The sequence below is a fragment of the Doryrhamphus excisus genome, linkage group LG15 (genome assembly GCF_037039965.1).
Source record: "Doryrhamphus excisus strain RoL-2023G ecotype Guam linkage group LG15, RoL_Dexc_Guam_v1.1, whole genome shotgun sequence".
Classification (NCBI taxonomy): domain Eukaryota; kingdom Metazoa; phylum Chordata; class Actinopteri; order Syngnathiformes; family Syngnathidae; genus Doryrhamphus; species Doryrhamphus excisus.
The window spans coordinates 13,117,396-13,134,694 of NC_136371.1; the positions used below are offsets into that span (position 1 = coordinate 13,117,396).

The 17,299-nt window shown below is 43.6% G+C and overlaps 1 protein-coding gene across 2 annotated transcripts; it reads right to left on the bottom strand.

Moving 5' to 3' along the window:
• Positions 1–664: 664 nt before the first annotated feature.
• On the bottom strand, positions 665–5,734 carry commd7 (COMM domain containing 7). Of its 2 annotated transcripts, XM_058051237.2 has the most exons (9): positions 5,558–5,732; positions 5,393–5,446; positions 5,217–5,319; positions 4,961–5,017; positions 4,061–4,098; positions 3,861–3,951; positions 2,648–2,697; positions 1,399–1,447; positions 665–1,214 (listed from the first exon to the last, which is right to left on the bottom strand). In XM_058051237.2, exons 1-9 carry the CDS (start codon positions 5,639–5,641, stop codon positions 1,138–1,140), a joined length of 603 nt encoding a protein of 200 aa, XP_057907220.2. In that variant the 5' UTR covers positions 5,642–5,732; the 3' UTR covers positions 665–1,137. The 2 variants fall into 2 exon arrangements, with proteins under 2 accessions (XP_057907220.2, XP_078652848.1); XM_078796722.1 differs by lacking the exon at positions 2,648–2,697 and having other exon boundaries at positions 5,558–5,734.
• Between the last annotated feature and the right edge of the window lie 11,565 nt (positions 5,735–17,299).

Consider the following 17,299-nt stretch of genomic DNA (forward strand, 5'->3'; position numbering starts at 1 on the left):
CTAATTTATCAGGAATTAATGCAGGTTTGGTTAGCACTTTTTCTAGTTAATGGCGAAAACGGCCTCCAAAATTTTGCCCCGACTTGCATACAATTTCTAGCTAGCGCGTACAATATTGACCCGTCTTGCAGTGCTATTTATGTAATTTTAATCAAAAAACATCCTTTTAGCATCCTTAGCTTGCTAACAAAATGGCTATGTCACTTAACTTGTTAACACAAAACAATTCTAAATACCTATAAAGGGCAAATGGAAGGGAAAATGAACTATTAAGGTTTACTTTTTTCATTGTTACCAAAGACACAATGTGGCAGCAAGGTCAACACCCTCCTCTTCCACACCACCTTCCTGTTTTGCAATGAGTTATTTCTTGAAGTCACTAACGCTTCTTAGCTTCTTTATCCCACTGCTGGCAACTTTCTTTGGTTCCATTTCTGGTTTTGGTGAGATGAGAAACACCATTGAATTCAAGAAATAACTCTTGGCAAAACAGGAAGGTGTTGATTTTGCTGCCTCATCGCTGTCTTTGGCAACGATCACATCCTCAGTGAAGGTAAAAGTAACCTTAAAAATGTGTTTTTTGCTAGCATTTTTGCCTTTCTGGAACACATAATTTATTTCTGACTCGGTTAGCATAGGTTTCAGTCGGAGTCGAATTAGGGTGAGTAGTTTTACTTTATTTTAGCTTTGTTACACACTGCTTCACTTCTTTTTTTTTACATGTGACAGTGAATGCTAAAATGTGACTTAAAACATTGCGTACACACCATAAAGTTGTTTGGATGGCCACGGCTTGACCCTGGAACAGATTATTATATTTCCTATGGGACAGGTTGTGTCCAATAGAAACACCCTGGAAGCTAACAGTGGTATGATGGTTCAACTGTGACCTTAAACATTGCCTGTTGTTGGCCACAGCTTGACCCTGGAACAGACTATTTCTATATTGAATAAAATAGTACACAAAGTGGCGTTTTTAGAAGTCAGTTTTAGTGACCCCTTATGCAGTTTTGATGCAGACAAGCACAAAAAATGTCTGCTTTTTTCAAAATATACCTGTTCACGTGACTGAAATGTGTCATGCTCACACCAGATTGACATCTAGCAAAACACACACACACACACGCACACACAGACTCAGCTGAAACAGTCCATGCTGGCCTTGGCTCGTTCCATCTCGTGGAGGAAGTTATAAAACTGAGGGAGTGTCAGCTCTGTATGAATAATAAAAAAAGAAAGATTCCAAATCTATTTTTCACACAATATAACACAAAATGCATTGGATTTTAGGATGACTATGTGTTGCACGTCAGCTAATTGTTTGTGCACAATGCACGTCATACTGTATATTCCCATATGTGTTCCAGTGAAGCTTTAGTAAAGCCAAGGAAAGCTTACCCATGTAGACGTTCTCTGTGGAATTCCCCTTGCGGACCACCAGTTTTAGCTAGAAGCAGGGAAGGTGTGTGATTACAATGGCTGTGCGTTGACTCGTTTGTGAATTGTGAATCTACTCTGATACAAGCTGCACACTGACTATTCTAAAATACATCCTATAGTATTTTGAGAAGATGCTTCACCACATCTCAGTCCATGTTGGGATTCCTCTTTCCCTCATTGAACCATAGCTCTCCCAGTGCCGTCTGCACTCGTGCAGCCGAGGACTGTAACACTACCACAACAAAGACCAGACTATAATGGTAGATCTACACTGCTACACAAGCTGTACACTGACTCATCTCAAATACATCCTATACATAGTCATTAGACAAGATATACCGTTATAAAAGCTGCTATGCAGCAATTTGCTGCCTCACCACATCATGGTGCATGTTGGGATTCATCGTTCTCTCATCAACCACAGCTCCCCCAGTGCTGACAGCACTCGTGCAGCCCGGAACCATGACGCTACTTGACGCTGCTTGACTGTAGGACACATTATTACCGCCGTTCAAGCTGTACACTGATTTTCTAAAGTGGACAAAGTTTGACTTTCTACAGTGTATAAGAGGACGAGGGTTAGAAATCTAGGGGTCACAAAGGACTTCCCGGACTTGAACTTTAACTTCCCCATGAAATGAATCACTTGTTATCACCTCAATAGCGTTGCACACATTAGGGGAATGGTGTCCACGCTCTCTGAACCAGCGGTAAAATTGCTGCAGTACATCCAGAATGCCACAACTCGGGTCCTGACTAGAACCAGGAAATACGGCTCCCTGCATTGGCTTCTCCTTGCTCAGAGAACAGTCTTTTCACGGTCTAGCGGCAAAGTGCCATGTCTGACATGTTGGAGCCGGATGAGCAATCTCGGGCTCCCAGAAGCTCGGGGAGCGGTCTCCGGCTTATGCCCAGAGTCGGGACTCAACACGGCGAGGCTGCTACCACCTGGAACGGTCTTCCATAAGATGCAAGACGGTCCTCAACTTTGGCACTTCTATTTAGCGGAGCCTAGACAAATGAAGGTATATCATCTGTGCTCTTCGCTTTCTGTAAAGCACTTTGAATGACCGCGTATAGAAATTGTGCTCTATAAATACACTTGCCTTGCCTATTGTCCTTACATAAGATGCAATAACATGCCTGCTGAAACATGCTTGCTTTTTTGTCAGGTACTCTGCGTGCGTGTGTGTGTGTGTGTGTGTACCTGCAGGAAGATGTTGCTCACTTTCTGGATCTCACTGGTGCCGACAGTCACTGTCAAATATAAAACAGTCCTATATGAAAATGCAGACTATCTCCAAAGACATTGCAGTGCAGCTGTGGAATGGGCGGATTCCGCGTATCCCAGCAAGCTGCGTCGCGGTTAAAATGATCGCATCTTTAAGGTGTTATTTTGTACAGACAGTGGAAGGCGGTGTCGTCATAGTCGTGTGCAGCCGAGTCATTATTACTTTAGGTCTGCATTTGGCACCTTTTTGTGCTTTATATAATATTGTGGACACTGTGACTCATGTCAAGCTGGAGGAGTGGTTGATCCCTTGATCACATAGATTGTTCCATGCGGGGCAGGCCAAAGAGTTTGACACGTCCGCCTTAAAGCATCTGAACGTTCCACAAAGTCATGGCATGAACACGCTTTGTTTCTTCTTCCTTGTTTGAAGATTGATAGTTTCTTTTTGCACGCGTGGCGTTTTACATATCAAGCAAACACCACCACCAGTTTTCCATGCCATAACTACAAAAATACTTCATTAACATTGAATCCTACTTTGTGGAAATTGACTTATCTCTGTCAAGTCTGGAAACAATGAACCTCTACAAAGGACAGACTGCCGTGTTGACTGTTGGCCACTTGAGGGCACAACAGATCAACAAAACATGCTTTCTTTGCCAGCTAACATCTAGATTAGAGCTAGGGTATCATAAGGAGACTTTAGTGTGGAATTCCAAAATAAAGGCGCCCTATGTAACACCACCTGGTGAGAGGCATGAAGTCACCGTGTCTTCTCGCCATCTCATGCAGAGGTGCAGCCTGTTAGCACGTCAATTAAGATTTAAATAACCCACCGGAAGACAATTACCCCCACAATAGCCTCCCTGCATGTCAGTGGGTAAACAATGAGACCCCCGCCCAACTCATCAGGGACGTCAATGATGCTAAGTAACCCACTTTCACCCACTCTAAAACAACTTCTTTTCAGTTCTTAGCTTGCCACACCCTTGTGGAAACTGTAATGATATTAAGGCTTCACTTTTTACACTTGTATGACAGTTAGCAATGCCAAAATGTGACTTAAAACACTGCCTGTACACTTAATGGCGCTTTTACCACAGTCACAGTTTGACCCTGGAAGAGACGGGTCAGCGCAGGGGAAAGATAGATCTAGTTGGAAGTTGTTGGTTTGAGTTGATCTCACCTCCGAACTTCCACTCCATGTCCACCAGCTGATTGACCATCAGAGTGTGTCTCACGGCCAGTCGTGACAGGGCCGCACTATGCTCCGCCCACTGTAACGTACCAATGACATGTCTTATGCAAGCATTAGTTAGTTTTTTACGACTGCCTATTAAGAAGACTTCAGCAAAAGGAAATTCAACAAAGATTAAAGAAATTGACCTGTTGGGAAAAGTGTGATGCCTTGTCTTCGTGAAGTCCTGTAAAGAAAAGCAACACTTAACACCTTACAACACAGTCAAATGGGCTGCAAAGGATTCAAACAGGAGGCAAAAGCACCACACGTTGTCAGCAAAGATAATACTAACTGATGTCTGCAATTTCTGGAGAAATTATGTGTGAATACTGGCGATGCTGATGCCCAACTGCAGTGGTGCAGCTAGCATGCTAACATGTAGCCTCGATGAGTTAACGCCCAACTGCAGTGCTGCAGCTGGCTAAGAAACACACTAAGAAAGCTATATACTAATATGTAGCATGCTAAAACCTAACCTGAAAACAGTAAATACTTAGCATGCTCATGCTGCTAACATGTGAATGGCATACATGCTAACTTGTTTGTCTGGATTGAAAAGGGAGCCTGTTGATTAGTTTGAGCACAGCTGCAGAATTTAAGGATGAAAAGTGGTGCTTTGTAGCATCATTAGAGCCTTCTAACCATAAAATAACACCCCTATAGCCACTTTTACACTCCCATTCACCAATACATCAGACGTAAAAGAAAGTAAGACTCATTCTCATATGTTGCTATAAATGTATTCCAGTGGTAGCTGAGAGCTGAGTAGCAGGCGGACAGGAAGTGACATCAGGGATTCAGAGTTGAGTTTTAGCTTGCCGTAGGTTACTGCAGCAAACATATCTTGTGTTAGGGGCCTTACAGTAACATTACTGACAACCAGTGACCAGTGTCGAATAGTACATAGCATTCACAGTGTCTTTGAATGCATATTCTGAACGCCTGCCATTTGTATGCTGGTTGATTTAGCCACTTCTATGCAAAATATACGTGAAATGTGCAGAAATAAGCATTTTTCCATACAGTGTGACCTAATGATGGCGTACCTAATGTCTGCAGGTCTTCTTTGAGCTGCTCACACGTCAGGTTCCTCTTCATCGCACCTGACCAGGGAAGCCAAGACAACTTTGTAGATCTTTGAAACCATGTGGCACATTGTCCAGTGCTTCACTTCGTTTACACGTGTATAACAGCTAAGCAAGTTCAAATCTGACTTCAAATGTTTCCTGCGTGCTTATAAAGCTGTGACAACAGCCACAGTTTGACACTGGAACAGACGATTTCCTTCTGGCAGTGCGTTACCTTGTGGCACAAGGATGATGCTCTTCATGAGGTTCTTAAGCGGGCCAACACTCATCCTGTTTTCTCCTGCAAATCCACTCAGCTGCTGCGTGAACTTCTCTGTCTACACGCACACATTGATTTGTTGACACAGACACGAATGTAACAATATCAAATCCAAACCGGTTGTGTCCTACCTCTTTCGGTTCTAACAAAAACTGGAACAGTATTTCCACCAGGTGAATGAATTGCTGCAAAGAAAGACAAGATTTGTAAAATGTTTTTGACAAATTTGGATTTCATGTTTCGTTCCCCTTTGCTAGCTCGATTAGCCTTTTTTAAAGAACACAACATCAACTTACCTGCTCGTTGAATTTGTTGAGGTTCTGAAAGTCGCTGCTGACAAAATCTGGTAAAGAGTCTTTAGTGAAATGAAGTTGAATCATTTTTGAGTATGTATGTTGATTTCAAGGCTAACCCGGAAGAGCTTGTGCCGTGCTTGTGGTGCCTACTTCCTGGTTGGCCACTGCGCAAGCCCGCCAGACAGCGAGGACACGGAAGTGTCGTTGCTTCAAAACAACACATGTTTCGTTTTTTTTTCATTCAACACATGTAAATATCAGCATCTTACGGGAGGCGACGGGGGGCAAAAGTCAAAACGTCAAAAAGAGAAATGCTCCAAAACAATTCTATAAAGCAGAGTCTGGACGTTGCTGCGCTTTTGCCCCCGTCGGCCACCGTCGTGGGGTACACGAGAGGACTGCAATTTAAATTGATCCTTTTTACAATCCTCAAATAGCATTTTCCCAATTTAAACGAAAACGTCATAGACACGAAGTCGAATATTAATTTCATTAAAATGCTTAACATAACAAAATCTGAAAGCAAGGCGTTTGGATGATCGATGTACTGTCATTCTATTATGTCCAATACAAGTTCATGCAAAGTTGTTCAATGTTCTTATAGTACTAATTGATACTCCAATGTATGCTTTTAAACTCAAATCTGCACTGTTTATTTGTAATATATTATATTCATACCGTTTCTTGAACAGTTATGTTGCACAAACGAAAGTCTTTTATTGTACATGAATTCAGCATAGTGTTTAAAACAAATGAAATGCACTCATTAAAGTCAAAACTTCATTGTTGAGGAGCTTCAGAGTCTTTTATTGAGTAACCTGAGGCGAGCCCTGCTCACCTGCCTTCTGGGGGGAGGATAGGGGGAGGTAGAAGCAGGAGGAGGAACCAGCAGGGACCGTGGGGAGGAGGATGTCGGTGGGCGGTGTGGCGGGGGTCACAGGGAGGCAGCCAGCGCGCAGAGATCTGCAGCAGCACGCTCCCTGTGCATGATCAGCTCATGCACAAGATCTCTTCCAGCTCCCAGGGAGGACTCACGCGGACCAGAAAACTTCCCCCTCCCTCGGCTTGACTTTGCTTTCCTGTCGTGGACGAGAGCCACACGCGTGGATGGTTATGTAAGTAACTCTTATTTCAAACATGACGTGATTATTGTTTTTTTGTATCCGAGTGCCGCCATGAGGGCAACTTTGTGCACATGGTGAGAGTCCATTCCAGGACTGCACTGTAAGAGGTGCGTGACGTCACAGGGAGAATACAGGTATTTTTTTGATGAAGGTGTGTCATGCATTCTTGCAAACCTAGCGTGCGTTGCTGCAACATGGCTTTCCAGGTTGGTTTTGTAACTACTGATCATACAGCGTAAATAAAAGGGGAGGCAGAAACAGGAGTTGCAGGGGCGCAGCCTCCAGGGGCTGGGCGGGTGGTGGGCCCCCTAATCCTTGTACTGTTAGTGCTCATTGAGTCCAGTTGTCAAGACACAAGAGGTGCATTTCTTATGTGAAAAGAATGATGTGTATAACACTCCCAGGTATTGCACTGTGGGAGCTTCTCTTGCATTGAACACGGTCCATTCTGGAGCACTGGTCCACCCACATTTTGGTGGATTTCATTATCCCTAAAGATGATTTATGCCTGGTAACGTCACCTGGAGGGCGATAAGAAATTAATTAATTCAGGACTAATCAATGAAAATTAACTTGAAAAATGTCGCCGGCCTCAATATATTGCCCTGTGCTATTTCCTCCTCACTCGCCTCCAAACAGGCAGGAAGAGGGTTCATAGTCACTTTGTCTCAGTGGGTGGAGGCGGGGCCACTAGCATACACACAGAGTGCAGAAGAGTGGAGCCTTCTGAGGAGCAGTGATGTTGGTAGCGCGTTACCAAGTAACGTAGTCATTATTAACATAATCATAACCTTTTTTTTCAGTAACGAGTACTCTAATGTGTTACTATTTCAAAACAAATCATCTGATTTAAGTTACTTATCCACAGTCACTCTGCGTTACCATTGTAGCGGGGCTGAGTAACGGTAGTCAGGATGGCTGTATTCAGTTGGCCGTTTTCAAAAACAACATTAGACACTTTGTTTCCTGGCGACAGACCTAGCTACCATGTCAACACAGCAATACTCCTGTTCTACTCCCTTTTCTTCCAACCCGCAAGCTGACCCCAACTGCCCCCAGCGTCCACACACCAAAAAGCACCTTAGAGCAACACCCACACCCAACCCCACACTATTTTTCAGCAAAGAGAAAGCCAAATTTCAACTTCAAGTTTGACTTTAAAAACATTGCTGATGTTGCACCAATAAAAATAGTTTTAAGACCGGTTGTCGTTCTGTGGTGAAAGGACGCGACAGGCAGCTGCTGTTCAGTAACTAGTAATGTAACTTTGGTGCTTTCAAAATAAAGTCATCTGTAAAGTAACCTAGTAGTCAGTAGTAGTAATTCAGTAGTCAGTAATCAGATTACTTTTTCTTAATTGTGGCATCACTGGTGAGGAGCAATGCAAGGTCACGTTGTGAGAATGAAATGAGTAGATTGCGATATTCGTATTGTTGTATGTTTGTTATATTTCTTCATTGTGCTTTTCCTAACAGTCACGTTAAAATCTGGTCCCGTCTCAGTTTCGTAGACCCAAAATCGAGTATTGTCTCGTGACACCCCTGTACGAAAACGTGGGGCCCACCTTGTAGTCTGTTCCAGGGTCAAGCTGTGGCAGTGCACAGGCCATGGTTTATGTCACAGTTTAGCATTCCACAGCAGACCAGAACATGCTGGCTTGTGGAAAATGTTTAACTGTAGCGTTCTGGAGCACGGACCCCTAAAATCCACTCATCCATTGAAAGGTGAAAACCCAGGGTCCTGCTTTGATGACCCTCCCTAGGGGCCCAGATCCAAACTTGGGATACTAGAAGTATTTTAGCCTATGGCGTAGGAAGTGGAAACATGACCGTTAGCTTTAATGCTAATGAGCTATGTTTAATAGTGTAATAGATACACTATGCAATACGTTGCATACAACAGCACAACATTACCATTACCATATGTGTTCTAGTGACATACCATTACCATAAATTGGTCCCAAGGGTAAAAGGTGTCGGAGGGGATCACTGAATGAAAAGACAAAAGGAATCCTGGCCAACTGGAATAAAATCAGCTTTAAATCCTTTTTTAGGATGGCCATGTCCATTTTTTTCCTTCATGATCTCCACTAGTAAGCACCATTGGTATTCGGCAGGAAGGGCATTCGGAATTTAAAGGGCTCAAGCCAAAAATCAGTATGCGGGTCAAAAAGATCTGCTGTGGCGACCCCATAACCGGGGAAAAAGCAGAAACAAACAAAAACATCATTAAAAAATATGCAAATTCAATTCAAGCGAGCGTAGATTTTAGTCCCGTTTGGTGCTCGTAAACAGGCCTTCGGGATACACAAACAGTAGCTCATGAACTCATTCGCTCCCGCGAACTTCCTTTGTTTTGCTCGAGAGGCACAAAGCTGATGTTGCAATAGAAAAAAGTGCATTTTATCAAACCTCGGCATGCATCTTTGCCCCGCGAAAGAGCTCAGCAGCAACCAGGAAGTGAAAAGGCTTGGCGCCGCGTTGTGCGAAGGAGGTTCCGTATTGAAGGGAAATTTCAGTTACAGTCAGTCAGAATTTCAGTCAGAAAGTTCAGTTGCAAATGTGAAAATTGTCAATAGTTCATGGTGTTTTATTTGTAATTTGTAAATGAATACTTATTGCCACGTAATCAATTTTTTTGTGTTGTTCAGACATTTTAGTGAAACAAAAATGGCTGAATTTGTGTCAAATTGAAAGTTCACAAACGGACGTGTTTTGTTGCGAGGTGATATTTTGCTGAAACTTAGTAGCTACGTTCTACTGCTGAGTACTAAAGAACAGAAAAGGGTATTTTTTTCGGATAAAGGAAGTATACACCACATCTATATAGGCCAAGAAAAATCAGTCCAAATCATGAAAACTGGCCAGTGCTGAGACGGACGGCTTTTGAACAACGGCTGGGATTGAATGGATTAATAAGTCACTTTGGCAAACTCGGGGCCCTTTAGACTGTGAGGTTACTGAAAAGACCTCAACAGTGTTTCTTTCCAACTAGTGGCCTGGCATGCACATTACATTCATTAGGAGTGATCCGTACCGGAAAACACAATCACTTCTGCACATATGCGAGGCAAATCACTTCCTCCATTTGCAAATCTTTTACGATAACTGAACACAAGATAGCGTTTTTTCAAAACTATTTATCATTAAAGGAGAAAACATATCACAACGTGCATGGCCCTGTGTGAAGAAGCGATTTAAAGCTTTGGGACTTCAGCCGACCACAGTGAGAGCCATTTTTCACAAATGAACCACAGAGCCGAGCGGCAACTCATCCAGGAGGTCCCAAAAGACCCTACAACGACATCCAAAGAAGAGCAGGCCTCACTGGCCTCAGTTAAGGTCAGTGTTCATGACTCCGCCAGAAGAAAGACACTGGCCGAGTTCCCAGACCAAAACCACTGTTGGACAAAAAGAACATTAAGCCTGGTCTCTATTGGCCAGAGAACATCTTGATGATCTCCAAGACTTTAGGGAAAATACACCGTGGTCCCAGGAAAAAAACATCATAGCAACAGTAAAATATGGTGGTGGTAGTGTGATGGTCTGCTGCTTCAGGACCCGGAAAACTTGCTGTGATCAATGGAACCATCAATTCTGCTGAAGGAGAATGTCCAGGATCTGTTGGTGACCTCAAGCTGAACCAGCTTGGGTTCTGCAGCAGGACCACGATCCAGAACACACCAGCGAGTCCACCTCTGAATGGCTGAAGAAAGTGACAGAGAGCCATGACTTTTTCCCGCTTCCACTCCTTTTCAGTGATCAACTACACGCACACAAAGTAGTCCCTCCTCTTCCGCTATGCGGCCAAGATGGCGTACTGGTCATTTAGACGTTTGAGTGCAACGTCCGAGTGCAACGTCCGGGTACAGTGCACGGCTTTTTGCAGAGCGGGGGTGCGGAAGTCTGCCAATTGAGAAACAAAGCAGATTGTCAGTCATCTTGTCTGCTTTGTTCCAAAACAACAAGGTTGACCGTGCACCAACTGAACAGGAGCAATGACAAAGTGCATGACTGACAAGGAATGTGGGCCCCCGGTCGGGCCGAGGTGCCCCCTTCTCGCACACACGCACGCACACACACACTTTAGGAAGTGAACAATTCCCTTCCTAATCTCAGGCTACCAGACTTTGATGTGGACCCCCCTCATAGGGGTGGTTCTCCCTTTGTGGGCCCCTCCTGGCCCCGCCCTCCATCTGTCCTTCAGGCACATTCCTCTTGTGCTTGTGAAAAGCTTTTTCCTAAAAATGGACAAAGCGCAAGCGGTTGTTAGCACGTCCCTTCAGTGAAGCAACGTCAGCATACCTCCACTTTTTACACGCACAATTGAACACATCACCTGGCTTAAACATGGCGCCAAGAAAGACGCTAGCCGGCGTAGACGGCCAACTCCCTCGCCTCCTGGAAAGGATCCCCCCCGTCAAACTGCAGCTTCACTCAGCGTACAGGCAATGTTTGGAGTCATATTTTAACTGTGGTACAACTGACTAGAAGGTAAACATACATCATCTAGGAGAATGGGAATGTCAGAACCGGTTCCAATGGATGCTCGATGTCCAACCCGACTGAAGTGTACAGGCAATGCTTGAAGTCATATTTGAACATTTGTAACTGTTATGGTCATCATAAAAAGAAGTCAACCACTGCAATGGAGTTGGATGTTCTATTCATGGGAGATACTGCTGAGAAGGAGAAGGTAAATGATAACGAGCAGGGGTCATACGACAGAACCTTGAGGTACGCCGGTGGTAACAGGAGAGGACTGGCATTTGTGGGACTTGAGCTGGATGAAGTGAGTGCGGCCTGAGGGAATAGTTAAGTGGACAGACAAGGTAATAGGAATGATGTGTTCAAAGGTCGCCCATGACCATCATAAAAGCTTTGCAACCTATTTTAACATTCCTAACTGTCACTCACGTGTAAACAAAAGACGCGATGCAGTTACGTGGTGTCACGCGTACGTTCTTTTAATGTTCAAGTTTTTAAACTTGGGGGGCGTCCTTCTCCCTGACATTCACATCCATTCGCGACCCCTGACACAAATTGTGGCCCGCAGCAAAATGTTATTTGAGGCCCCCAGACCCACTGTAACCACATGCCATTTCACTTGACGACCTTTGTCAATAATCACAAATGTACTGGAGGTATAGTTTGACGGTTTTATTTGACGGAGAGTCAAATAAAAAAACATGAAATTAAAATAATTCAACCTGAAATGTATGAATAAATACATATTCATTCATTTATTCATTTTCTACTGCTATGAAAATAAATAAATTAATAAATATGAAAAAAATGTTAATAAATAAATGTGAAATTTAAAAAAGTTCAACCTGTAATCAATAAATAAATATGAGATAAAAAAAATTCTACCTCTAATAAATGAATAACTATTTAACTGGGGTGGACGAGTGGTTAACGCGCAGGCCTCACAGCTAGGAGACCCAAGTTCAATTCCACCCTCGGCCATCTCTGTAAGGAGTTTCCATGTTCTCCCCGTGCATGCGTGGGTTTTCACCAGGTACTCCGGTTTCCTCCCCCATTCCAAAAACATGCTAGGTTAATTGGCCACTCCAAATTGTCCATAGGTATGAATGTGAGTGTGAATGGTTGTTTGTCTATATGTGCCCTGTGATTGGCTGGCCACCAGTCCAGGGTGTACCCCGCCTCTCGCCCCAAAGACAGCTGGGATAAGCTCCAGCACCCCCGCAACCCTCGTGAGGATAAGCGGTAGAAAATGAATGAATAAAAAAAATTCACTTGAAATAAATAAATAAATGCACTTGAAATAAATAGATCTTACATGTCAAAAATCCACCTGAAATCAATAAATGAATATGAAATTTAAAAAAAAAAACCAAACTGAAATAATAAAGCAACAAATGAAAGCAGGTCTAGCATGCACATTTACAGATGCCTCCCTTAATAAAGCAGATTGAGATATGTCTCACTTTACTTATACTATCTAATAATAGAACAAATACTACCACTACTATCATTACTGGCCTGGGAGTACCACTTCTACTTCTACTTCTACTTCTACTACTACTAAACTAAATCATTATCATCCACAGGCGACAGTACTAAGAAAAAAAAGGCGTTGGAAAAACAAATCTCCAGTCTAGACAGAGACAGGAGACAGAGATTCCGATCTAATGAGTGCTGGTTTAGGTGTTTGTGCCACAAACTTTGATTTCAACCACATAGGCACCTGTGGGCGGGGCACGGGTGGCCTCCTGTTTGGCTGAGCCCGCTCCTGATTCGTCTCCGACATGTTGAAAGGCCCGCCCGATTGGTCAGATGTGGAGTGCTGTCAATCACTGACAGGTCTCTTTTTTCTCCTCCGCCTCATGGTCGCGCATCCGTTGCGCCAAATGTTGCCCCCCTGGAAGATGCGGCCCTGCATTGTGCTCCGTTTGAATCTGGCGGAATGGCGCGGAAGTACATTTCTAAGGTTTCTATGGTACATTTCTAAGGTTTTTTTCCAAGTTTTCGCTCAGTGTTTTTGTCTCCATGCAGAAGACGCTGGCAGCTTCCTGCTGGTCTCTCTGCCCAGGCTTGTCTCTGACCTTGAAGACAAAACAACGACATGCACACACATGCACGCATTATCTCAACACACACAGTTTCAGGTGGCATATGCTGCTCATGTGCACAGAGGCCGCATACGGCACAATGTCAGGTCATGTGGCTGTAGTGCGCACACATGCACACAGTGGTTGTGATGTTTGTGTTAGCTTGGGCTTGGCGTCTGGGCGTCTGCCATCCTTGTGTTCTGTCAGAGGTCATCTGGCAAGACGCCACTTGCCGCGCTGTCACTTTACGTCTCGGATGTGACCTTTTGCAGGTTTGACCAGGAGCCCTCGCCGCCGTCAGACCAGTCAAATGTGACAGCCAGGCCCTCCGTCGCCATGGAGACCAGCAACAACATGGCCGTCACAGTGAGTCACCTCTTTTTTTTTAGAGCTTTTGAAGACACAGTCCAACATAATGGCAGACCATGAACATTGAATGTTTTGATTTTTATTTGTGAATATTCAAATTCAGGTATTTTGTGATCAGCAATGAATGGATGAACAGTCACTCCAATGGATGGCCAACTAGTCTGGTATTTGATGAATGGGTTTATTTATATGTAACTATCCAATGGAAAATATCCTGTGACTTCAGCCTGTTTGGCATTTTCTTCGACATCCATGAAGGCAGAGCGAACAACAAAACAAGATCTTCACACACATCAGCTCGGACTTTGGAAAACGTGATTATGTTGCAGACCCAACCAGTGACCGTGTCTGTGGGCCGTCTGGGGCCTGACCGATGACTCCACGAGTCCAAACAAGCAGAAGATGAACCCACTATCAAAATAACGGTTGCCGGCACCATGAGGCAAAACAAGTAACACATCACCCCCCCGTTGCCCCCCCTTGTAGGGTGATATTGCCACAGTGGAGCCTCCTGATCAGCATTTGAACACCAGTTGAAAAATTGCAAGAATGTAAATTTGCATAGCTTTTGGTTGCGACCAAAGAAGGAGATGGTGGATAAAAGCGGCTGAAATGGGTTTCCTCCGTAGAGTAGCTGGACTCACCCTAATAGATAGGGTGAGGAGCTCAGTCATCCTGGGGGGGCTCCTCCTTGACATGGAGAGGAGCCAGTTGAGGTAGCTCGGGCATACCTTGCCTGGCCAGGAGAAGGCCTCAGGGCAGACCTAGGACACGCTGGAGAGATTATGTCCCTGTCCTGGGAACACCTTGGTGTCCTCCCATTGGAGCTGGGGACCGGCAAGTCTGGGCTTCCCTACCGGGGATGCTGCTCCTGCGACCCAGACCCAGATAAGCGGAGGACAAAGGAATGGAATGATTGGATCTTAGGGAGGTTTGAAGTAGAGCTTGAAAATGAGATAGGCTGATCCAAAGTTCAAGACCACAGCCTTGAAACGCCAAAATCTTGGCAAAAACGTGGATTCCATTTTCTGTCAGGCATTTGACACTGTCATGATCTCCTGGTGGTGGCAAAGGCAAACAAGCATTCTCTTTTGGAACGAGGAGCGCTGAGCTGCAAAAGCAAGGCCAAGCGTGCCATTGCTGCTGAGGTTGGACGCCGTACGGCGCTCATTTGAAACTGCAAAGATGCTGAGGTGATGGAAGGAAAAAGACTAAAATCTTTTCTCCATAGCTGCAATGTCCTGGTGGAATCTTTCCCCATGCTCATCGCTTACTTTTCCACACTTCCATGGAAAGAAATCTAGATGGGAATGCAAAGTATATCTTCAGTGACTCATTGCAGCCAAGGGCTTTGTAGAACTTCAGGAGGTTTGCTACCAACTGCTTATAATTATTCACATTGTGGTTTCCAAGAAACTCTGATGCAAAAGTCCATTTCTGCTGCTGTTGATGAAAAATTTTGGACATGCATTTTGTCCACTTCCAAGAAGGAGATTTCTTCAAATAAAGCAATTGATCCTTTGATGTCCAAAGCATTTTGCTTGTAGACCAGTGTAATCTGTGTAGCCACAATCCGTTTACAGATTAGCCTGGAATACTCATGACCCTGCATGGTATGCTAGTGGCTTGGGGAGAAATCTGGATTCATTGTTGGGATTGACTTACTAAAGGCAAAATTTACCAATAGAGACAAGAAAGATGTGAGAAGACGAAACAGCGGTTAGTCACGACAGTGCATGGCATGCTGCTTGCTGCCAGGAATCAGATCGATTAGGGATGTCAAGGGTTTGTGCGTTAACATCGCACCACCTGTGCTGTCATTCTCCATGAACCATGCAACTAAACTTTGGGTCATGTCGAGCGTGTTTAGGAAAGAAAAGGTGTCCTGGTGTTCACCCTTGTGGAGCTCCACATGTGCTAAGATTACACACACACATGCTGAGAGCTTGTCCTGATGACCGTTAGAACTTGTTCCTCTTTTTCACTCTCATATATCACTTTTGTCAAGGAGGGGGCGGGCCTACTTCCTTCCTGCCCTCCTTTCTCCATCTGCTCCCTTTCCTTATTCCTTCTCAACTTAAGCCTGCAATGAAACCTGGTTTCACCTGGTTTCACCTGGTTTCACCTGGTTTCACCCGTTTTCACCTGGTTTCACCTGGTTTCACCCGTTTTCACCTGGTTTCACCCGGTTTCACCCGGTTGCACCTGGACCATGTCCATGTGGAGCAAAAATAATAACAAGTTAACTAATAACAAGTAATAATAATAAGCAATAATAAGCATAATAATAAGCAAGTCATAGTGGTCATCACTGTGGAGCAGAAGGGGTTAGCTCTGGCAAGTGTGTTATTGATCATGGATGATTCATTCTTTTTAGTGACAAATCTTCATGGGACGGTGGGATGGGAGTGGGCGGTCGTCTACGACTCCATCAATTAATAGCATTAATAGCGCTAATGAGGTGACGTTAGGCACCAGCATGGTTGGTTATTGCACTGGTAAGATGTTTTGTGTCCGTTATTCCATTTGATTTGACAAATATTAGTAATAATTATGCACTAAGAGAAAGGTTTTGACCCAACTCTGGAAGAAGGTCCCAAACTGGAAGAAGGGATTCCAAAACAAAGGCCAAGGGAGGAAAGGAATGAAACAATAGAAAGGAATCCTAATTCTATGTTTCTGACAGATGTAACAAAAAAGGAAATCTTTGAAATTGTCAAAAATTGTAAAGCAAAAACATTAACTGATTGTAATGGAATCAAAATGGATATCGTAAAAACTGTAATCAACAAGATCATAGAACCGCTGTTGTACTTCAGAAATGTATCTTTTCATACCGGTATTCCGGAATTTCGGATTCCCCCAACAGCTAATGTAGTTCTAATTTTTAAAAATGGTGACAAACACCAATTTACTAACTATCGGCCAGTCTCCTTACTACCACAATTCTCCAAAATTATTGAGAAGCTATTCAACAACAGGCTGGATAAATTTATTAATGCGAACAAATTACTATCAGAAAGTCAGTATGGATATAGAGCTAACATTTCTACCTCCATGCCACTGATTAAAATTAGGGAGGAAATGACTAACGCTATAGATCATAGGAAGTGTGCAGCCGCAGTATTCATGGATCTGACAAAAGCCTTTGATACAATCAATCAAATCATCAATCATGACATCCTAATAACTAAATTAGAATGGTACGGAATACGAGGATTAGTTCTGAACTGGGTCAAAAGCTACTTAGCTGGCAGGAAGCAATGCATAAAGATAGGAGAATACACATCTGCTACACAAGTTTAAATATTATGTGTGGAGTTCCCCAGGGGTCAATACTGGTACCAAAACTGTTCAACTTGTACTTCAATGATAAGTAAAGTCACAATAGACTTATAGCTGGTATTATTTGCGGATGATACCACTGCTTTTTGTTCTAGAAGGAGCACAGATGAAATCATTAGAAAGGTCAGAGAAGAAATGGTCACACTAAAAAGATGGTTTGATGATAATAGATTGTCCTTGAACTTAAGTAAAACTAAAATCATGCTGTTTAGTAACAGCAAATACAAATAGACGGTGTAGACATTGAAAGGGTGAAGGAAAATAAATTTCTGGGGATCACAATAGATGAAAATATGAGCTGGAAACCTCATATTACAAATATACAACATA